The sequence below is a fragment of the Podarcis pityusensis genome, assembly GCF_964106645.2.
Source record: "Podarcis pityusensis genome assembly, chromosome: 2".
In the NCBI taxonomy this organism is placed as follows: Eukaryota; Metazoa; Chordata; class Lepidosauria; order Squamata; family Lacertidae; genus Podarcis; species Podarcis pityusensis.
Window position 1 is genome coordinate 74,386,530 of NC_138029.1, and position 23,925 is coordinate 74,410,454.

The following is a 23,925-nucleotide window of genomic DNA, read 5'->3' on the forward strand; positions in this document are numbered from 1 at the left end:
TTATATTGAATGGTACTTACTCTCAGGTAAGTGTGCATTGGATTACAACTTTAGAATTTATAGTAATTCACAATACTTTTATGAGATACCACAAGATTGGTTCTTTAATTTGTGACAGACCAACATACTACCCCACTCAAAGTTAGTATTTATATGGCACTTTTTCATAGTAGTTAAAGTAATTCATATATAATATTATGGCAGTAATTCTTATATCACTCTGTAAAGTGGGTGTGAGGATCCTGTGGCCCTCTAGATGTTGCTGGAAGCCATGCAAGTTGTAGTTCAACAGTATATGGGGAGCCAAAGGTTCCCTACTCCTGCTGTAAAGTAAACCATCATTTCCCCTACATTGCATGACAGGGTAGTGGGAATTTAGACTGAGATAGTGGATTGTCACAGCGTCACATGACAAGGGCATTGCCCATCCCATTGGCTCCAGCATCCCACGATGCAAATAGGCAGCTCTAAAAAATTCAGTCTTTGTTGTAATTTATACTGCATTTCTTTCCTCAAGATCCCTGTGATGAGACTTGCCAGTTCTCCATACGCTTTGTTTTCCCTTCTGAAAAATCAGTTCAGGTTGAGAGTAATATGTTCTGATGGAAATTATTACCAATGAACATCATAGGCATCCCCGGTACAATGTGGTTTTACAAACAGTGACACTGAAGTTCAATTTTGAGTGGTAATCCCACAACAGATCTTGCTCTTGTGAAAGGTTTCATGTTATTCTCCTGCAAGACTTTTGAGAAGAACTGTGGTTGCACAGCTGCATCACTCAAAGCCTTCTCTTAATAAATGAAAACACAGTGGATTGTATCCAGTGCTGTCCTTACATTTACAGAAAGCTGTTTGATCCAGTGGGAATTTCTAAGAACGTAAGGGAGGGAGGGGATTTTTTTCTTATTTCCTCTTTCACTCCCAGTGCTCCCTTCCAGTCTGCTCTAGGGGCTTAGGGTACACACTTGAACAGTGCAGGACATGATATGGGGGCTGCAAGGGAAAGGGGACATTTAGGGGAATTACCTCCCTCCCCATTCTATGCATGGAAGTCTTTGAGGGATCAAATCACCTTTTGTGAATAGAAGGACACCACTGGATACAACTCACAGTCAGGCTAGTATCCTTTTTAGCACATCCATGGTTAGGGAGGAGTAGACTCACTGTTCCTCAGTGGAGAGACCATATACTTCCAGTTATTTAGTTTTGAGGAACAAACAAGGGAAGGTTCTTGTTCTCGTGTCCTCCTTTTGGACTTTTTAGGGAATCTGATTTCCCACTGGTGCAGGGAAATGGTGGGTTTTCGGCGTTTGAGTATCAAGGTACCACTGTACTTCAAAGGCAGAGCACACCATTCCAAATGTGGGACTGCTGCTCTTTTGCTGCATATTTGCTGTAATCATGTCATCTGAAATACACACTTCGGATGTGCACATGTATGCATTGTGTAAAGAAGCACTAGACTAATGGGCTTTCAGCAGGTCAGTTGCATATTTTGAAGTTGTCCATAAGCACCTGAATGAAACAACAAACACAGCCACCACCATGATACCCTACCTGCAGATAGACATATTAACAAACAAACAAAAAAGAGTGGATGTATGACTTTTTGTCTACCAAGATACTATTCCGACAAGCTTGGCTGAACAGGTAGAATTTCCAAAGATCTGACAGTTACAAATAAATAACGTGCATTTTACACGATTTTCTTTAACTTTTAAAAGGAGCTTTTGACAAATACTGCCCTCTGTTGATGACTTGAAGTCACATAATTAATAGAAAAGCTTTCAGGAAACAACTGTTGTCAACCATGTTAGATGAGCAGCAAAGGTATTGTTTTCATGTGTTTTTCCAAATTGATGGTACTCAACAGCTTCATCTGTATTTCTAGGATAAATTGAGGAATATATTTTAAAAGGGGTAAATCAGCAATGTGCTTTGTGCCAAAATACATTTACTGGTGCTCCTAAAAGATCAGTATTTTATATTTTGTGATGCAGAAGTAGGACTATCTGTGATATGTATGTGAGCAAAAGAGACAGTATAAAACATTAATGCTTACCTAAATGAACATTGTGAATGATAGGATGGTCAGATTATTTGTGTTCTGTGTTTGTGGTGAAAACATTTAATCATACAGTGGAGTTTGAATTTCTTTGAGCTTAATAACTTGAGGGAAACTCTAGAAAGTGTGAAGGTTTCTCCTGTACTGCTAACTATATTGTTTCTTCCCTTTGTGCTAAATCTCAGTCTATGACCTGCATGCCATGCTTCCGTTCATGTGAAATCTGTACCAACTAGAAATAACACTTGTGTTTAATATTATTTGTGTGTGGTCAGATATTATTTGTGTGGCCATAGAAAGTTTGCAGAGGGGACCATGTGCATCAGATTCTGCACATTAATGCATCCAGTAGGGGAGATAGTTTCCATTGTTATCATTACCTTAGGCAGCTGTGCATTTCAGCCAGTACCATAATGAGTAGGATTTCCCCCATCAAAGATCATAATGCACTGATACACTATGCAGTGCCCAAACAAACATTCATCAAAATGGCAATATATGTCAATAGGAATCAAAACCCTTATGGGATAGAGATCTATTGAGAAGCTCTGTGTTCTCATATTCTCATACTAAGCATAACTGCTTGTTAATTACACAGTTTGTGGAAGCACACTTCTTATGTTCTTACACCAGCAGTGTAAGAATGAATCTACCAAAGGCAGTTTTATTTTGGTAACATGGGGCTTTCAGAATGCATTCATTGACCTGCTAAGCGGTATGCTACAGACCCAGCAGCTTGTCTGTGTTGCTGTTTTTGTTATGCGCTGAACACTAGAGCAGTGATTCCTGTGTGCCAGTTAAGCTCATTTCCATTGTACGCTAAAATGTTATGTTTCATAGTTGTGACTCATACATCTTAGGAAGACTAGGGGACTGGGCCAAAGAGCATCTCTGTTGTGTTTTGTCATGTGTACGTGATTGTTCTCACTTGTTTACAGGCTCTCCCTCTCTACCAGATAAGTATCGTCATAATCGGGAGCTGATGATGTTATTACCGATGCACCGAGACCGACCTAGCAGTGCCATGTACCCTGCAGCTATCATGGAAAATGGACAGGTAACGATTTCAGTATTGCTGTTTTTTTCTGAATGTGCCAGGACATGAAATTAGCAAACAGATCCATTTTCTGGACAGGAAAGGACAAATGTTTTGGAAATGGGAACTAATGGGAAGGAGGAACTTGCAGGTTACCTTACTTGGCAGGATAACTGTCCCCAGTCAGCTAGCCCACCTTTCCTGTCTGTCTTCCCTTCAGAAAAAGAGAGCGGGGGGGAAAGAAAGGGGTTCTGAATCCCATAGCTAGGATTCATGTGGGTGAGGTGAGTCAGGAAGGGAGATGGCTTTAGTGATTCCTGGCCAAAGGAGTAGCAGAGTACCCAGCTGGTGGACATTTCAAACAGCAGGCCTCAGCTCACAGGGCTGGCAAGGCTGGGATTACCCTAGTCATAATGCACTAAAAATCCCAGGCAAAACTTATTGGCAATAACTGAGGCCAGACAGGCCCATGCCTTTGTTTGTTTGTTTTTATAAGATATTTATTAAGATTTTCAAAATATTACAAAAGAAAAATAGAAAAAAGAAAAACACAAAAAATAAAAATAGTTATAAACAACTCAATCTTTCCATTACTTATTTTTCATTAGCTTGTTTCCCGGACCTCCTCACGCCTCCCTTTTTTGTATTCCAGTTCGGTTTGTTGGTTCAGCAAATCCTTCCCCTCTTTGTCTATCCTAATCATTAATCTTAAAATATTGTAACATTAAATTTTTACCTGTTAGTAATCCATTTATCATATTCCCTTATAGTATTGCAGCTAAAAACCACTTAATTTCTATCCAACATCATTCTAACATTCATTAATTTTACAATATTTCTGTAAATAGTCTTTAAATTTCTTCCAATCTTCTTCCACCAACTCTTCTCCCTGGTCCCGGATTCTGCCAGTCATTTTCGCCAGTTCCATATAGTCAATCACCTTCATCTGCCATTCTTCCAGAGTGGGTAGATCTTGTGTCTTCCAATACTTTGCAATGAGTATTCTTGCTGCTGTTGTGGCATACATAAAAAAAGTTCTAGACAGGCCCACACCTTTGACCAGCACCTGTATCATTGTACCTGTCAGCTTCCTGAGCAAATTCAATAAAAGAAATTGCAGCTTCTGCACCCTGAGCATGTGCTCCTCTCAGGGAGATCTGTAGAGCAGCCACTTTGGGGGGGGGGTGTGGAGGGTGTTCCTGCTCATTCCAGTCCAGTCTCAGTCTTGGGAGGTCCTTCCAGCAGAGGAATCAAGTTATACCCCAACCCCTGTCTCTTACTGGTGGAAGGGGCTTAACTGGAAAGTTCTCCAATGCCCTCCTTACTCTCCCTAGAGCATGATATTTATGGTAAAAAAATTTATTCTGCCTTCATTCAAATTATTATTATATAGTCATAATAACATAGGCACAGAGATTGCCCTTGTAACATAAAACAAATGTAAACAATCAGATATCTTGTGAATCTTATTGGAGATATCAAACAGCATAGTTACAAACTGTTGTTTAAGAAGTGCAAGTATTTGTTGCCTTTCTTCTCTCTTAGCACCCAAACTTCCAACGAGCCTTGCTCCAGCAAGTGATTGGACCGTGCAAACCCTGCAGCGATCCCAACCTTTCTGTTGCTGAAAAAGGTATTCCGTGCCCTATTTTATATTATTTACTTATGACACTTATTTCAGGCATTGCTTTTTGCTGCTTTGCTGGATCCAGAATCTACAGCTAGCGCTGAATGCTGTAGCACGGTTGCTGACATGAGCAAGACTCTGCTCAGAGATCTGCATTAGTGGGTGAAGTTCAAGGTGCTAGTATTGGCCTATAAAGCCCTAATCACTTGGAAGCCAGTTTATTTACAGGCTCTCCTTACTTCATATGTACCCACTTGACCTCTCTTGACCCACTTGCAGAAATTGTAAGAAATTGCTTTTTTAGCGCAGCAGGACCTAAACTTTTGCACTCCCTGCCAATTTACATCAGGTTGAGTGGTGGCTTAGCTGTGTTCTTTCTGATGCCCGCTTAAAACTTTTTTGTTAAGCTAAACCTATCCAGATGTACATATATTGAATAAATTGTTTTCAACCCTTTTTTTTTAGTTTGCTGCTGGTTTAAATTCTATGACCCGCCCTGAGACCTCCGGGTATAGGGTGGTATATAAATTCAGTAAATCAAATAAATAAATAAATAAATTATTTTTTAAATGTTTTAATAACTTGTTTTTAACTACTTTGCTGATAATTTTAATATTTCTTGTCAGCCCTTAGAGGTTTTGTTGCAGTCAAGCAGTATATATTTTTTTGTTAAATACTATTAATTAATTAATTTTATTGTCTCGTTTTATGTTCATTCAAAGTGTTCTTATCACTATAATCTCTTAAAACCATGTGTATTTAGAACAAGCAGTTAATCACACAGCAACTGCCCAATCCGTATATACTCCTAGCAGAATATATACATTTGTGACTGCCCAATCCATTTATACTCCTAGCAGAATATATACATTTGTGAGTCATGTTTCAAATATGACAATCTCCTTCCTGCATAGAGATTATCTACATAAAGGGAAAATTTCAGTTATGAAGCAGCACTTTGGAAAGGTCAGTAATCCATAGGCCAGGGGTGGCCGACTCTCAAGAGACGGCAATCTACTTTCAGAATTAAAAACTGGCAGTGATCTGGGTCAGCTCTAAATTGTTGAACTTTTTTTAGGGAGGAGAAAGGCCCCATTTTTAGTGGTTAAAAAACAGCTTTTTTGGAGGGAAAGGTTCCATTTTTGTGGGGGTTAAAGGCAAGGGACAAAGGGGTAAAGTCACTCACAAAAAGATCGCTATGGATGAAAACAGCAGCACAGAGAAAGCTCTGTCTTCCCTTCTAGAGATCAAACAATGAAGGGCGGTGCGGGGGGGGGCAGGGCAGGAGTCAGTTTTAGGGACACTAAGGAAAGGGAGTCAGAGATCGACCGCGATCTACCGAAACCTCACGGGGATCTACCAATAGATCACGATCGACCTGTTGGACATCCCTGCTATAGGCCATTGGAAGGGGAGTTGGTGTATATATCAACTGCACAACATATACAGCTGAAGATGCTTGGAATGCTCTCCCTAACTGGCTGAAAGCACATGTTTGGGTAAACCTGGAGACCTGTCACTTTCCCTTTTTAACACTGATTTTTCTTGACAGTAGAGTGACATTGAACACCTTAAAGCAAAATCTTTTCAATTATAGCTTCTCTGCTGATGAATCTAATCACTGAAGACAAACTCTGCAGGCGATGGTTTGGCCACTACAGGACAGCAGGGACTTTCAAAGATAGTTTAAGCATGAGCTAAGGCTTTATTTGGGATAAACCATCCAATATCAGAATTGCACATCAGGTTTTCCAAGCATTTTAGTCTAAAATACAATAGACACAGCAGGGAGGAGGGTATCGAATTTGCCATCAGTTAAGATATTCCATGTTTTGTTTCTGGTTTTCATGTGTATTCTATACAGGTGGTGACCTTCAGATAGATAGTGATCAGTTTAGGGCAGTTTCAAAGCATGCACACAACTTGCTCATCCAGTGGCAGCAGCAGGAAGTCAGTACGTATAGGCTGAGTGAAAATGATGCCTGCTACGGACTCAAAAACTGTGGATTTAGGTTCTCAGTGAGAACAGAATAAGAAGGTTTGTTAAACAAATAGTGAATGGTAGCTTCATAACAAGGTGAATGTTGGGATGGGAAACATAATTAATTCATTGTGGGGGTTATAGGCCCCACATAAACTATAATCCACAGCATTCTCCTCTACAACCAAGGCTGATGTATACTTTTTGCCAAGTCTTGTGTCAGAACTCCCCTGTCGGTGAGATTCTGTTTGATGTTTGGCAGTAAGATCAATGTTAAGGAAAGGTCTGGGCAAAGTCTTGGTGATTGTTTTCATTGCTATAGTTTTTTTTAAGCCTCTTATTTTCTGTTTGACTGCTACCATGAATTTTATAAGTGTGTTACCTTTATCAGGAAAATGCAGCTCTTTTCTACTTGTTTTGTCTCATTAATGTATAAGGAATTTTGTTTTGTTTTTTGTTTTAAAAAAAGGTTTGGGACCAGAGGAAAACAAACTTACCTCATCTTGGTCATCGCGGCACAGTAACAGGCTCTGTTCTGCATACTGAAATGTCTGTTCCTTGTTCTTTGTTACTGCTTCCTTCATCCTGCTTTTTTTTTAAAAAAAATCTGTAGTCTAAAAGATATCTTCTTGGTCTCCTAATAATGCTAATCTATCTAAACTGCTTTTCCATTTCCAGTGAAAGGTCAGCAGAGTAAGTTGATTGCTCCACCTAGTGGTTACAAGGCAGACAGCAACCTTTTGGGAGATAGGACTCCCAGCAAGAATCCAGTTCTGCTCCTGCCATTGGTCACTACTGCTCTCGCTGATCTTTCAGGTTTTCTCTCTGAATTACTTCTGTGACAGAAAAGGAAAAAAATAGGAGTTAATAATAGTCCTCTTTCCCTGTGGCCATGTTCCCCTTTGTTTCCCTATACTCCCCTGAAGGAGTTGTGGTGATTGCTCCTTTAAAGAAGGCTACTAAGGCAGAATGGGAGAATTCCCCAAAATATAAAAAGCTGTACCTATTGTGAATACATTTTACACCTTGGAAACTGAATTCACTGACTCCCTTAAAACCCCTAGCATGTATTGTCCTATTTCTGTCTTAGTTTCTGAAAATCTACTTCCCAGAGGTGGGGATTCACAATTAAAGGACACCACTGAATGCAGATTGAACTATACAATCCATAAAACACATGAAGCCCCCACCCTGCCCATTAGAGCAGCACGAACAGCTTCTGTTTTTATCTAAACATCTATAAGATAAGCTCTTAGATGAGCCCTTAGACCCATCAAACCAGGATACAAGTTCACATGACAAACCCTACTAAAAATCCATTGCTCAGCTGCCTTCATAGCAGATGCTACTATGGATACCTCTCAATGTGCTTCTTGAGCCCTTGTAGCAGATGTGGTCACCAGATGCACTTAATGCTCAAACACTGGGATGTAGACACTCTTATGTCAGCCTCTCCATCACGTCATATGCAGGAGGCAAGCTTCTCAGGGAGGATGCCCTAAAGGACATCTTAGTCTAGATGACAAGTGGAAGGTATTGCTAGCATACAAGACGGACAAGAAGCGGCAGAATAGGCACCGTTCTCCACATTTCTACAATCAGTCCTTTTAGAACTACAGACGAGTTCCTGGTCAGTTAAAAAAAAAAGCCGTATCTCCCCAACTTATCACCTAATACATTTTGGAGAACTCCTGTACACCACCAAAAGCCTCATCTCCTTAGCCCTGGAAAGATTTCAGAAAGCAAATCTGCAGTACAGCCTTAGCCAGTGTGGTGTAGTGGTTAAGAGCGGTAGTCTCGTAATCTGGGGAACCGGGTTCGCATCTCCGCTCCTCCACATGCAGCTGCTGGGTGACCTTGGGCTAGTCACACTTCTTTGAAGTCTCTCAGCCCCACTCCCCTCACAGAGTGTTTGTTGTGGGGGAGGAAGGGAAAGGAGAATGTTAGCCGCTTTGAGACTCCTTAAAGGGAGTGAAAGGCGGGATATCAAATCCAAACTCTTCTTCTTCTCTTCTTAGCCCTCATTCACGCCAATATAATGTTGGTGGCACATGTCCTTGGCCTCTGCGTCTCAGCAACTCCTTGGGTGAAGCACCATGCTTGGCCCCTCCAGTGGGCCCTACTGCCATTTCCGAAAAACATTGCCCTCAGCAGGTGCCTTCACATCAGGCTGTCACCCCAGCTCCATCACAGCCTGCAATGGTGAACTGACCTAGTCATCTTAAGGAGGGACTCCCAGCAAATGATAATACCTTCAGATGCCAGACTCGTCTGTTGGGGCACACATTGCAGGGATCTCTCAGTCCAGGGCCAGTGGTCTGCAGCAGAATCCTCCATGAGCATCAACTGGCTGGAGCTTTGAGCCACCCACGTAGCCCTTCTGCACCTTGCACATCATCTCTCTGGAACATATATGTACATCTGGACAGACAGTACCAAAGCCAAATGAAACATCAACAGGCAAGGTTCAGCTTGATCCCCGAATCTGCAGCAAGAAACAACCCTCCTCTTGGACTAGGCAGGGATCAACATTCAATCAGTCACAACTACTGAACACATATACGGACTTAAGAACACTCGGGCAAACCAGGCAGAGTGGAGCCTGAAGCCCCACTTGTTTTCCAACTACTCCAGCAAAGCTTCAGCCAATGCAAAATCAATCTCTCTATATCTAATAGGGATTGCCAACTTCCACAATTCTTCACCAGGTTTCACACCCCATCAGTGGAGGCCTGGAGCACTCTGCTCTCCCCCTGGCCACAGGGTCAAGTCTATGCTTTCCCTCCAACTCCCATACTCCCATGGGTCCTCAGGAAAATCAGGGAAGAAAAGGCAAGAGTGCTCCTCATCACTCGGTTCTGGCCACATTGTCCTTGGTTTCCGCAGGTACTGAGCCTAGCACTCTCCTCTCTGTGGCGACTCCCCCAACTACTGGACATCCTAAGGTCTGATCCTTCACCCAGATCCTGCCTGGTTGCATCTGACTGCATGGTTTTTGACCAGAGATGGCTGACAGATGGATCTCACTCCAGACATCATAGATATTCTGCTGCACTGCGGAAAGTCTTTGACTCTACATATCTACCAAGTCACCTGGAAATCTTTCCTCCTGAGGTGCTCTACTGAAGGGTGTAAAGTCAATAACCCTGGTATCTACCATCTTAGAATTCCTTCAAGATGACCAGAGAAAAGGCCTGAAGCCCAGTGTGCTAAAACAACAGGCAGCGGTGGTCTCCTCCATTCTCTCAAGGCTGCGCTCTCCTTCCTTCTCCTCTCACCTGCTCTTGAAACACTTTCCCCAGGGAGCATCTCTTAAATGCCCTCTGACTTTCCATAGATTCCCCTCCTGGGACCTTCACAGGGTTCTCTCTGTGCTTCAACACCCTCTTTTTTTTAACCTCTCAGCAAGGTGGCTCCTTTCTTTGAAAATGGTCTTCCTCATCGCAATCACCTCCGCCTGCAGAGTCTCCAAGTTGAATGCTCTTTCTGTTGCCAAACACCTCTTGTCTTCCATAGAAACAGAGTAGTGCTAAGGACCGAGACCCCCCAGTGTCTCCTGCAGATTCCATCTCCGGAAGGAGATGGTTCTTCTCTCCTTCTGTCCATCCCTACTCCATCCTCTGGAAAAGGCCTGACATTCCCTGGACGTCTGCAGAACCCTGAAGATTTAGACTGACGAAACTAAAGTCCATAGGCTAACTGAAACCCTGTTTGTATCCTTCTACCCACCCTCACCGGCCAAGAAGGTGTCCTCTTCCACCCTTTCTAGGTGGATCAGGGCATGTATAGTGCTGGCCTGAGAGGTGCAGTGGTTTCCTATCTCTTCAGCACACCATGGCTCATTCCACAAAAGCCACAGCAGCCAGAGATATGTTTTCCTCTCCTGCTTTTCTACAGGAGATCTGCAGGGCAGCTACTTGGGCGGCACCCAGGACCTTCACCAAGCACTGCCACCTGGATGCCTACGCACCCTCAGACGCACCCTCAGAAGGGCTCTGCAACAGGTCCTCCCGCTATGACTTCCTGAAGCTGCATTCTCTCCTTAGAAAAATTAGCTGCTGTGCGTCCTGCTGACCCTTTCACTGGAAATGGGGAAAAGTACAGTTGTACCTACCTGAAAGGTAGCTTTCCATTTCTTGATGAAAGGCCAGCAGACCCTGCCCTAGTTGGTTTGGCTACAGGATTCTTGTTATTAGCACAGTCACATTGACATTAGGAGGTAGCATGTTTCTTCTTCTTCTATCCTTACACTCCTGGCTGTCGGGCCTGGCGAGTCTGCATCCTGGATGCATGCTGGGAGTCTTACCTCCCAAAATGTTTCTGTCTGCCTTGTGACTGCTAGGTGGAGCCATCGCCCCACTCTGCTGACCTTTCACTAGGAAATGGAAAAACTACACTTCAGGTAGGTACAACTCGTATTTTTCTCATGATCAAGAAGTGCACAGTTCTCTTACCACTCGCTGCCTTCAGAGCAGGACATAACCTAACAGCTTGGGGCCAGTCCCAAAACTCACTTGATTCAGTGAGTTTAAAAAGTCAGCCTTCAGTCCCATCAAATATTACAGCATTACCCAAATTCAATCTGTTTCCATCCTTCAGCTGTTCCAGCAGCACCAAGCAGCTGGAGTCTGGACAGCGGAACCAGAGAGGCCTTGCCATTCCTGTCTACTCATGTTGGGAGCATCCTGGCCCCACCAGTACCTCCCCGAAGCCTGCCCCATGGTAAGGAAATGGCCAGTAGGTCTGCAGAAGAAATCCTGCACTAATGCCCAATTAAACCATGTGAAAGCAAACAGTGCCACCTGTTTGCCTTCTGAAAAATGAAAAAGGAGTAAAAGGAAGAGAAGGCTACACCAACTCTCTTGGCTGATGATTTCATAAATCTTTAAAAAACCAAAAAAGCAGTACTCTAAATGTGCTTTGGGACTGGAATTGGGCTTATGAGTGATGTACACTAGCCCAGTGTCTTGCTAAAAGCTGTACAGTACAATTCCATGCATGTTTACTCAGAAGTAAGTCACATTGAGTTCAATGGGACTTACTACAAGGTTAGCGTGTATGGGATTGCAGCCTAGGTTTAACAAATAAAACATTGAGCTCCAGTTATTGAAGATAAATTAAGGTTTCAGATATTTAATGCTAAAGAGCCTGTTGTCTTGCCACGGGAGCCTTGATATGATAACTGCATGTGTTACACTGTGTTGCTGCCTTCATTTGCTGTTTGTTGTTGTGTACACTGAGTTACAATTTACCATGTAAAATAATTGGTTTCTAGGAAACTGACACTGCACTATCAGGACATATCTGTCTAACTAGCATCACAGGACATTTAAGAGTTGGAAATGCTATTTCTGACTTACTGCTCGCAGATAACTTTTTCCATTTATCTCATTTAAGGTCACTACTCACTGCATTTTGATGCCTTCCATCACCATCTTAATGATGCCCCCCCAGCACTGCCTGCACGGACACTACGTAAGGTAAAACTATATCTCAAATTGCAGAACCACCCTCTGATTCAGCCAGCATACTGAGAGCAATTCTGTAATCCACCTCTTTGTTTATTTATACTGATTTACTCTACTGTACGCCCTGTGATATTACCGGGAGATTTATCACCTTGCTAAACTTGATGAGGTGGGAAAGGGTGTTTCTCCTGCTTATTTAAAACAGTTAAAAGATCCTCAAGCTGTTATAGCAGTGTGTGGTAAGCCCACATTTCCTGAGAGTTAGGGTACTCTGAAAGCAGCAAGGGGAGCCTTTTCAAAGCACTTTCCCTGATTGACTTTCAAAATTAAGCATGGGTCTCCTTTGAAAGCGTAGGTCCATCCAGAGCCACCCTTTCAAAGCACTCTTCTGTACCTGCTCAAACAGGGAGAACAGAGTGCTTTGAAACCACAGTCTGTGCCAGCAGGAATTGCACTTTCAAAGCACTCTTCTTGCTGCTTTGAGAATGGTCCATCCCCAAAGAAATATGGCCTTAATTCACACTGCTATGAGTACTCAAAAGGGTTTGTTTTTTTTTAAGTTAAAGAAGCATTGGGAGGCCTCAGCTACTGCTTGAAAACTCTGAGGAAATTTTGCTCATCCACCCCATTTTCAGAGATTTCAGGAAACTGGCAGAATGTGCAGGTTGGTCTATGGTTGAGGGCAGTTAAAGTGTCTGGAGGTAAGGGTGGGGAAATGAAAACAGAAGGAATTGGCCTCCTTAATTCCCCAACAGCTATTGTATTCCGGAGGAAAGCTTCTGATTGGCGGGATGTGCTCCTTGAAGTTGTCCTCCCACACTGTTCACCTTACTTCCGGCAGCTATATACAGTAACAGAACAGCGGCCAGCCTCAGTCCTGAGCCCTTTGGTACTATAGCACAGCACAGGTTTTAGAAGGGTTGAAGAGAGAAGAAAAGTAGCCTCTTGCAAACCCCGGTACTAAAAGTTAAAAGTGGACATGGAGCGGCACGTGGTACCTGTAAAATCTGTTGCTATGTACGTGCACCAATACTCAAAATATTCATCCTGCTCTTACTATGTGAAATTGTAATGATAGAGAGCTCAGCTGCACAATATGGATAGGGGTTGAAGTAAAGCCTTGAAAATCTGTTCTAAATTGCATTGTTGCTGCAAATTAAAATTAACTTTGGAAGTATATGTTTATTCTTAGTAAGTGCTTTGATTTTGGAATATCTGAGTATACCAGGGTAGCAGACAATACTATGTAGGGGAGTGTTTTATTTATTTTGTTTATTTTATATGCCAGCCTTCATCCGAGGATCGCAGGGCAATTTACAATATAAAAATACATAACTATAGGCTGTATTGGATACAGTGACTGATGCAAAGAACAGGACTTCTATGTATTGATAGCAATTGTGTAGAAGAGGAAATTTTGATAGCTGCACCATCTTAAATACCCTACACTTTCTATAATTAAAGGCAGATGAATCTTGCCCTCCTTCCTATCTGATCACTTTATTGTTGTAAATATCAAGAAGGCAAGAGTTAGCCACCACACAATTGCGATTGTTTTGGTTCAGTTTAATTTCCCTGTACCTCAGGGTATTATTACACTGCGGGTGTTTCCGTTTGGAAAGCTAGAGAAGGCAGGGAATACATATTTCATAGCTGTCAACTTTTCCCTTTTCTTGCGAGGAATCCTATTCGGAATAAGGGAATTTCCCTTTAAAAAAGGGAAACGTTGACAGCTATGATATTTGTTTCTATTTGAACACAAAATCTATAAAACAGTAATTAATGTTCTGTGATCGGTGTGGGACGAATTAACCACGGAAGTGCGGAAATATTCCTTTGTACATTTTGACATACGTATGAATGTTCTGTGTCATTTTTTAAACAGTCGCCGCTTCATCCGATTCCCGCATCACCCACAAGCCCCCAGTCTGGCTTGGATGGAAGCAACTCTACCCTTTCAGGCAGTGCAAGCAGTGGCGTCTCCTCGTTAAGTGAAAGTAACTTTGGGCATTCTTCCGAGCCCCCTCCTCGAACAGACACTATGGATTCTGTCCCTAGCCAGGCGTGGAATACTGATGAAGACTTAGAGACACCCTACCTTCCCGTCAGGTATAGTCTCTCAGAGCCTGATGTCCTGGAAACACTCAAATCCCAGCCGTGCCGAAGCCACTCTGCTCCATCGGGAGTCATTCCTCAGGACGCTGTGGACCCTCCAGCTCTACCCCCTAAACCATATCACTCCCGCCTTCCAAATATGGAAAACGAGGAGGGGATGATCTTGGAAGAGGATGAAAAACACCGGGCGCTACATCGCAAAATTTCCCAGCCAATTAGCGGTGTGAAAGAGGAGCAAGCCAGGGTAGCGTGGGAGCATGGCATCAGTGAGCAGTAGGCAGAAGTGTGAGAGAAGACGGTTTGCATGATCATTCCAGGTCTGTGAAACCAGAAGACAGGTGTACACTAAGGAGGCTTCAGAGAAAAGAAAAGTGAACTGCTTTATTCTCTGCTGCTGAGAGTTAATGACTGGAGCCAGAGATTGGGCCAGCATGTGCAGTTGCTGCTTTCCTTTTTATTTAATTTTATACTTTTAAGATTTTTAGTGTTTTGGGGTTTTGTTTATTTTTTTGCAGTGGGTGCTTCATTCCTTCTACAGTTTATCAGACAGCAGGAAGTGATATTAGCTATAGACACTTGCAGAAACTGAAAAGCATTAGGATTTTGAGTGTGGGGGGATGTGGCATGGAATTTTTACAAGCTTTCCTTCCAGTTTTGAGATGCGCACAAGTTTTGAAGCAGTTGCACTAGGAATGTGTTTATTTGCTGTAGTAAGTGAATGCTAATTTTGAATTCAGGGATTCCGTGAAGCCAGAAGGTGCAGAGTTTTAAAGGCACTGAAGAAACGAGATCTTCCAGGCTTGAGGCATATAAACTTATTTTGCAATGGTCTCCTTGCATTGCCTCAGGTGTGCTGAAGCAATCTAACCAGTGCTGACTGGCTGCCATTTCTATTTTAAGGCATCATTTCACAAACTCTTCTTGGCTTGGCATAGACTTTTTGATTTCCTGCTTTTTCCATTGTTATTCATCTGTATTTATTGATGCTACAGTATGAGGGAGACGCCTAACCATGGGACTTACCGCCCAGTCTTGGCCTCCCCGTGCCTCTGGTTTTTGGCACTAGCATTTTAATTCCAGTCCAGGAAGTAGAGGAGGAGTATCTTATGCCAGAGCAACTAAGAAACTAAGCTAGAATAAAAGGAAGGCTTGAGCACACGCCTGACAGTTGCTTTAAGGCTGACGATCTTGCATAGTCCAAACTACTATCTGTTGTTGTACCATCCTCCCCACCCCAGAAAAGAAAGCCTCTCTTTGTTGCATTGCTATTGGACAAGATCACTTCCAGTTACTTGTTCCAGTGTCATAGAAATACAGTGGTCTTCAGAAAATGTCCACTAAGTAAAAATTTTAGAAGCGGGTGGAGGGGGGGGAAATATTTTTATCCTTTTTAATAAAAAGTTTCTGAAATGTTTACAAAGGAGACGACTAAGGGTGTGCTATGGTGTGTAAAATCATGATTGACTATTAGGGAACCTAAGGAATGGGGTGTTGCTTATATTTATATTCAAGAACCAGTGCAGCCAATTAACATGCCATAGTTGAACATTTTAACCAAAGGAACTGTGGGACAAGCTGCCATGAACTATATGAGTTAGAAATGTAGCTAAGTTTGGGAAAGGTGCTGGGAAATATGGGATGAAAAGGAATATTAACACATATTAAGCAATATGGCAAGGATTTGCAGATTCAAATGAATAATGCAAGATAACAATACTTGAAAGTTGTTAGGGTTTTAGTCAGCATTTTTTAAATCCATGTCATCCCAACACCTTAATAATGGCAAAGTTATATTTAATCAAGATCCAGTTTTGCTGCCCTTCCCACTGGTGGCTAAAAAAAATATGAATCTGTTTATTTTTACAATTTTTGTAGTGATACCCAGAAGCACATTATGAAATGTTTTATACTAAATGAGAAATCAGCACAGAAAATGTAAAGGATTGACTCAATTTCCAAAACAGCCAATGACAGAAACATACAGAAGGTTAAAGTTCTGGTTTCACTCTTCAATCAGTCACTATATATATTATAAAGAAACAAACAAAAAAAATACTGTATGTACCTTGTATGACTGAAATTGCTTTTTTCTGAGGTAAGCTGCTAATGTATTTTCCCCCAAGCTCTGTCCAATGTAAACACACAGTAGTTCCATCCTTATATTTTAACGAAACACCATGGCATTAAAAACTTGCCTACTTTTATTTTTGAGTTCGCACTAGATAGAAAATACATTTGTATTGCCTCTTTCCATTGATTCACAACCATCATTTCTCTCTCTTAAGTCAAAGTGGCTTTGCAGTGCCATCAGAAAGAAATACCGGTATCTCCTGTCAGGCACAATTTAAATGCAGGTCCTATACTTCCAGTTAAGATTAGAATGTCAGACATAAATGTTACCCACTTAGAGCTCCAGGAAGTTTTTTTTTAAAGACATAACATCTTTTTTGGAGACTAGCAGTACAAGCCTATGGACTTTCTCCTTATAGTAGGTTGCTTAGAGGATTGCAACCCACAGTATAGCTAGGGTGTTTGCTGTTTATACCTGAAAGCAGGTTGTTGTTGTTGTTTTTACAAGTAAGGTAATGAGGTGGCAGATGTAAGCAAATATCAGCTACTTTCATAACACTCAACCTTCAGATTCCATTGAGGGAAGCAAATTTAGATGAAGTAACTAAAGCTTTCCAATTTCTACATAATGTTTGGTGTGCTTTGGTGGCTTTCTAAAAGGAAGGTCTCTATGTGTGTACATGGATGCAATTTTAAAATGAGTTTCCACTGTATTGCAGTTGGCAAGAACTTAGCATGCGATAAATCAGGATGGATTTCTAGTTGCTGAATTGGGTATCCTATGCTGCATTACTAAAATTACTTACTAGGTATTCAGGCCACCAGCACAAGCCCCATTGAGAGGGGGGAATATGTGCTGACATGGCTTTGAAAGCCAACCTATAAAAAAGCAACATAATAATTTAGTTGGACACAGAGAGCAAAATGGAAACATATCTTTGGACAACAAAGTAGCACATACAATCATGATACTTTGGAATAGGTATAAACTGCTCCAAAATATGGTGTTCTTGTCCTTTGCCTGAAGTAGAAGGAAGGTTTAAAGACATGGGTGATTGAAAAATAGGAAGAAGTAATTCCTGTTTGTAGTAGGAAATATAATTGGATTTTGTTGCCATAGCAAAGGTATAGGGATTCTTTCCCTCACAAACATCCCCACACTCATTTTCCCCCTTTACGCTGTAAAAGGGGACTAAATCATATCTTTCCTAAGGAAGAACAAGTGAGCAGGAAATTTAGGGAGGTGATATCATGTTGCTTAATTTGTTTCCCCATCATGTTTCATGTAAATATCCCACGAATGCTGTGTATTTGTACAGGAAATTGAGCAAAAAATGTATAGATTGTGATGTCTGACTGGTACTCTGCCCTGTAAATGTATTTTTAACCTATGGCAATCTGTTGTTGTTTAAAACAACGGCAACCACAACCCCCACAACCAGTTCTCTTTTTGTGTATTCATGTTCGGAAAACCTATCATAACTGTAAGGAAAAGCAAACCTTAAAAGGAAACAAAATATTTGTACCAGAGTCCTAAAGATATTTCATTGTATATATTGTGATAGCATGTTTATGGAACCAACAAATAAGTGATGTGAATTTTAGGTGTAAATATCTGCTGTTTTGTTTTGGATTTTCCTCCCTTCCCTTCCCCATTCACTCAACTGCTGTGATGTTGAATTAAAAATTAATACTTGATATTAAAAAGCATTGAGCAGATGCTCCAAGGTACCCATGAGATATTTATTCAGATGCCACAATGTATCTTACATATAAAAGCTGGTGCTCAGTAAACTCTCATGATGTTGATCTCCTACAGATTTCCTGTTCAGGTGCTGTCAATTGAAATTGCACACCAATAAGTTTAGGGGTGGGAAACTATTGAAAAATCAGGAAAATGGGAAGAATGCTGCAATCTACTTCATAGGGAAATTGATAAGATTGTCTGTATTTAACTAACCGTGTTTTACCCAGCAGTATTATCCCTAACTAAAAATACTTTCCCCAAGATTTGTGGGTACCATTTTCACTTTTTTTTAAAAAAAGCATTGTAACCAGTAAATCCCTAGATGATGAAACCTTGTTGCTAGAAGAAAAGGGGATACTTGCTTCTCGCTAGAAAAGGTTTTCATCTTGCTTTATGGGACCCAAAGAGGTAGAATAATCCCACACCTAGTGAACTACCCTGCAGAATACTCAATGGATTCTCTGACTGGCTTTCTCTAATGTTTAGCACTCTGTGACAGCCAATTACCACCGTGTGTCCAAGTTCATTGAAATAGCTTGGCCTTTGTTGCCAATCACAAGCTGCATTGGTTTTGCCTTTAGACTCCTATCAAAACAGAAACATGCCCTGCATCTGAGCAGTAACCACACCAAGAAGCAGCTTCTGGAGCTGGATTTAGAGCGTTGGCAGCAATTTTCCTACTCACGGAAAAACAGTGTAAGGACCAGAATAGGGAATGCCCAATCACACTCACGGCTAATTATTAAATACATAACGAGAATTATTGCAGATAAATTCAGAAGCAGAAAACCATGTGCAACACATGGAAAACAGGCATGCCTAATACCTTTTGAGTCAGACTGAATGGATGAAAGATAGGAATGGAACAAAAACAGCAGCTCAACCCATCACTTAGCAAATATGATGGCATAATATGGGGGCAACTTTGGATTTCTTCCTGGGCTCAGGTCTTTTGTTAAGCTTTAGCCAGCTGATGAGTATAGTGAGGGTGGTCTTAGGGAAGTTGAACACTACCTACGAACCTAAGACCCTGCTGGGTCAGGGCAAAGACCCATCTAGTCCAGCATCCTGTCCCCACAGTGGCCAACCACATGCCCATAGGAAGCCCACAAGTTGGACCTGAGTGCAGCAGCGCTCTCTCCACTTGTAATTCCCAGCGACTGGTATTCAGAAGCAGACCATCTCCACCAAAACCTATTCAGGGGGGTTGTGAGGTCCTTTCCAGATACAGATAGATGCGCACACCATCAAACATCTTTCCTCTACTCAGCACATTTCCCAGCACTCAAAACAATGATTATTTTGTTGCTGAGATGATATTGTCTCTTCCCCCTACCTCCACCTGATATAATAGTGAGTGCTATGTAGAATGTGGTTATGCAAGTATAAGTACCTATTGCAGTGTCTGTGACATCACTGGCAACAAGCAGCACAGCTCCTTTGTACGCCATTTTGTAACCTTTAATTTTGTCCCCCAATCTTGTCTTGAGGCTGAGCACTCTCCCATTCAAACATGTATGGACTCTTTAAGCCCTTTAACAGCAACTTAAAATACTTGCTTAATTTTTTTTCTTGTTTTTTTTTATGTCAACATACTGATTCTGAGTATACTGTTGTATTAATATATTACTACTGATGTGAATATTGTCTATTTTAATGCTGTTGAATGTATAGTTTATTTGATCATATATAATTGTAATTCTGTTAAAATATGAACAATTAATAAAAAGATAAAATATAATGAAAGGGCCAAACATGAGCAGGGATCCACCTCCCATCATCTCCCCACCACACACAGTATTGCCATGTCATTTCACAACCATTTTTCATTCTGTTCAATTGCTCTTCTTCCCAAGGAGTTCTTGGAGGCTGTGTGCTCTTCCACTCCAGTGCAGGACGCACTTTTCCCATTAAAGAAATAGTACTTTGGCCACCCCATATATGTGTTTCTTTCATAACGAAATCTGGGGTGAGGGTTGTTTTCTAACAAGGCCCAAATACTATTTATAATACTTACCATAAAGATAACTTATTACAGTTAACAGAAATAATTGATCCATCAGTCAGTTTCTCTATGTAGAGGGGGTAGCAGGGAGAGAGGGTTACATGCACAGATCAGACGCAGTATAGACCTTTGATTGCTTCTTGTGTGCAAAAAGGATAAATCTAAATATCTACCATCTGTGCATATAGGCACCCAGACCAACTAAGACAGGATGTGCACCATTAAGTGCATTTCCCATTAACCTGCACTGTATGAAGATGCATTTTCTCTGGGCTTTACAAGTTATACACACCTTGTTTGCCTGACTACATCTTCAAAGCGATAGAGTTTGAACCATGTAAACACAAGCTCTATAGTATCTACCTTGATCTATGTGATATTTCAACCTGAGTTCACTGACGGGTGATTAGACTTGGAGGCAAGCCTCAAGTTTCAAAGTTACTATTCTAGTCTGTCAGAGCAGCGTCCCACAGAATGAAGGTAAGCTTTTTATCCACTAGACAAACTACTGGCCATCCAGATATCATTGGACTATAACTCATATCAGTCCTTAGCCTTGACTTTTTCTTTTTGTGCTTGTGTGGGAGTTGGGAGTCCCAGCAACTTCTGGAGCACCACAGGTTAGCCTTAAAGGCAGGTGAAGTAAGCTGAAAATATGTCCTTTAGCTTATGCTTTTTATTTTGTAGTGTTGTGTTTAAATTGTTGGAAAATTAATAAATATTATACAAAAAAAAAGAAAAAGGAAATATGTCCTTTAGCAAAAATAAAGCGAGGCAGTGCTTAGCTAAGTTAAGAAAAGGAATTGCAAGGTAAGTGGTCCATTCTTAACATAAAAAGGATTTGCCTGAGATATTTAGGTTATAACTGCAGTCTTGGGAGCCAACTCATTTAGCAACAAGGAAGTGAGACAATTGCCTGCTATTGAATTGCCCATATAAATAGTACAAATTGTTAAGATTCAGTGGAATTGTGCTCCTTTTGTCTTTCAAAGGTGTAGGAACCTTCAGTCACTCAATTTCTATCTAGTACCTTGCAACATCTCCAGGTTCTCCAGGATCTCATCCTAACTTCAGCATTTCTATAGGCCATATCAAGCAGAAATCTATTGGGCATAAGAATGGGTTGAAATAAAAGGGTGAGGTAGGCTTGGTTAAAGACGTAGAAGAACCAGAAGCTGCCTCCGAAGCCAAGTACTGTTTTTGGTGGATGCTGTCCGAAGCAACTCTTGGCTATGGGGGAAACATGCAGTGAGTGATAAAGGAGGGTGTCTCCCCCCACTTCTCATTCCACTTTTCCTTCTTTGTGGGGAAAGAGAGAGGCACGTCTACATTTTCATTCTGTTGCATAGAGAAGAGACTTTCGTCAGCACATGTGAATGACTTGAGTGTGTCTATATACATATGGATATATATTTTTTTCCAAAATGTATCTAGTAAAATAATGTTTAAATATGGGTTGCAGAAATTAGATACTCTGTAATTAAGATGTAATGGATTTTACAGTTTAAGGAACCAATTGTTGGTTTTAAATAAGTTCTGTGCTAAAAATAAATAAATACTCTGATTATGGTTGGCGTGCATTTTCATCACTCTTAACAAAGATATGGCTATAGATGATCAGCTGATAGGCTGTTTAATATTCAGCATCTTCATCACATACCAGAACTCTGTGCCGGGAGAGGCTTAACTCTCATGCCATGACCCAACTCAGCAATAACCACTCCAGGCAAGCAAAAAACAAGGCAATTCTTCCCAAGTACACAAGACGGAGCTGCATTCTATTCCTATTTTTGCTTCAACTTCTACATTAAAGTTGGGCTGTGCCAGTTCCTCCAGGGTGAGCAAAAAGTTGGTTTCAACAGCTGGTGAGAAAAAAAGGAAACCTACACATAGCAAATATGGGAAATAGTGCTAATTATTCATGTGTATACATACCAATAGGGACGTGGGTGGCGCTGTGGGTAAAACCTCAGCGCCTAGGACTTGCCGATCGCATGGTCGGCAGTTCGAATCCCCGCGGCGGGGTGCGCTCCCGTCGTTCGGTCCCAGCGCCTGCCAACCTAGCAGTTCGAAAGCACCCCTGGGTGCAAGTAGATAAATAGGGACCGCTTACCAGCGGGAAGGTAAACGGCGTTCCGTGTGCTGCGCTGGCTCGCCAGATGCAGCTTGTCACGCTGGCCACGTGACCCGGAAGTGTCTGCGGACAGCGCTGGCTCCCGGCCTATAGAGTGAGTTGAGCGCACAACCCTAGAGTCTCAAGACTGGCCCGTACGGACAGGGGTACCTTTACCTTTACTATACATACCAATGCAAAAGCAAACTTTGTTTATTCTATAATCTCATTTTGCTGCAATTACCTGTCAGCGTAGTGATGCATTCTACTTTCATGGGCATTATGTGTAGCACAAATACAGTGGTGCCTCGCAAGACGAAAAGAATCCGTTCTGGGAGTCTCTTCGTCTAGCGGTTTTTTCGTCTTGCGAAGCAAGCCCATTGACGGATTAGCGGATTAGCGGCTTTTAGCGGCTTTTAGCAGCTTATCAGCTTATCGGATAAGCAGATAAGCGGCTTAGCGACTTAGAAAAAGAGGGGGAAAAGGAAAAAAAAAACCCAGGAACTCGCAAGACATTTTTGTCTTGCGAAGCAAGCCCATAGCAGATTCGTTTTGCGAGGCACCTCCAAAACGGAAAACTCTTTCGTCTAGCGAGTTTTCCGTCTTGCGAGGCATTCGTCTTGTGGGGCACCACTGTAAATACTGTGGGGAGAGGATAGAGCTGGTGACTTTCCTTTTATAATTCTGAATCGTAATCCAGCTAAAAGGAGTGCAGGTATGTTGCAAAGAAATACCTATGTAATGTAAAATGTGTGTTGCACACTTTACTTAAAAGGTCCCACACTGCACTAAGGATTTTTATGTCTCCACCATGTGAGGCTTATACAGTAATTTGTATATTAAAACATTTCCCTTTCTAGCGTTTGGCTCCAATCTCCCGCTCCAAATGAGTGTCTCTCAAATTCGCTTGTAAATGCCTTTGGCAAGAAAATATGCATTCCTAGGTGCCCCTCAAAATGGCTGGTCTGCAGGCCTTGCATATTCCAGATTAGTGGGAGTGCCCTCTTGCCCAACACACACATATTCTAGACGTGGCACAGCTGCCACGCACGTGGGGCATCTCCCGTTTCAGACCAATGTTTATTGCTGCTGTTGCTACAGCCGCTACTCCCAAGTTCTTCTCATTGCTATGGCAGACTGATTTTGAAACCCTGAGCTCACGGTTTGTAGGACCCTTGTGCATCCTTTGGATTAATGGCAGCCCACTTAAAGCGGGCCTTATCCTTTACCCGCGAGGCCCGGAGGTGCCACTGGTCTCCCGCAGATGGGCTCCGGTCCCACTTGCGCCCCTATTGCTGCAATGCCACCTTCTCCTAACCAAAAAGCTGCTCGTTCGCAAAGAAGAACTGGCTCCTAACAAACGCCAGCTTCCGGCTCGGGGATGGGCCCTTTCTTCCACACGTGCACTTGCCCCTCTGTGCTTCAAGGGCCGTGGGAAGCACAGCCCGAGGCGGGCCGGCAGTGGTGACGGCGCGAAATCGTGCCCGAAACAAATATGGCGATCTCCGCCTCTTTACACCTTTGCCGTAAACTGCTAGGACTCCGCCGCTGGGCACGCTTCGCGCTCAAAGTGCGCGACTCCCTCGTTTCATTCGGAGGCGGCTTGTCCAATCGGCGGCCGCCAACTCTACTGTCCCGAAAGCCCGCCTGGCCAACCGGCAAAGGGAGCGTGGAGACTTGCAACGGAGTGCTCCA

At 42.2% G+C, this 23,925-nt stretch overlaps 1 protein-coding gene and 1 long non-coding RNA gene across 7 annotated transcripts in view; one reads left to right on the plus strand and one right to left on the minus strand.

The window, feature by feature from the left end:
* The window catches only part of DOCK3 (dedicator of cytokinesis 3), a 138,096-nt gene extending 117,312 nt beyond the window's left edge, over positions 1-20,784 (plus strand). For 4 of the 6 annotated variants that reach the window (XM_080996384.1, XM_080996380.1, XM_080996381.1 and 1 more), the window contains 5 exons: positions 3,007-3,125; positions 4,650-4,737; positions 11,312-11,434; positions 12,110-12,192; positions 14,066-20,784. In XM_080996384.1, coding sequence (XP_080852510.1) covers positions 3,007-3,125; positions 4,650-4,737; positions 11,312-11,434; positions 12,110-12,192; positions 14,066-14,572 — 920 coding nt within the window. In that variant the 3' untranslated portion in view covers positions 14,573-20,784. The remainder of the gene's footprint in view (positions 1-3,006; positions 3,126-4,649; positions 4,738-11,311; positions 11,435-12,109; positions 12,193-14,065) is intronic. The other 2 variants (XM_080996379.1, XM_080996383.1) reach the window with 2 other exon arrangements.
* LOC308472046 lies at positions 18,408-23,786 on the minus strand. Its single transcript, XR_013983268.1, has 2 exons — positions 23,460-23,786; positions 18,408-21,979 (listed from the first exon to the last, which is right to left on the minus strand). It is a non-coding gene; the product is annotated as an uncharacterized lncRNA (long non-coding RNA).
* Between the last annotated feature and the right edge of the window lie 139 nt (positions 23,787-23,925).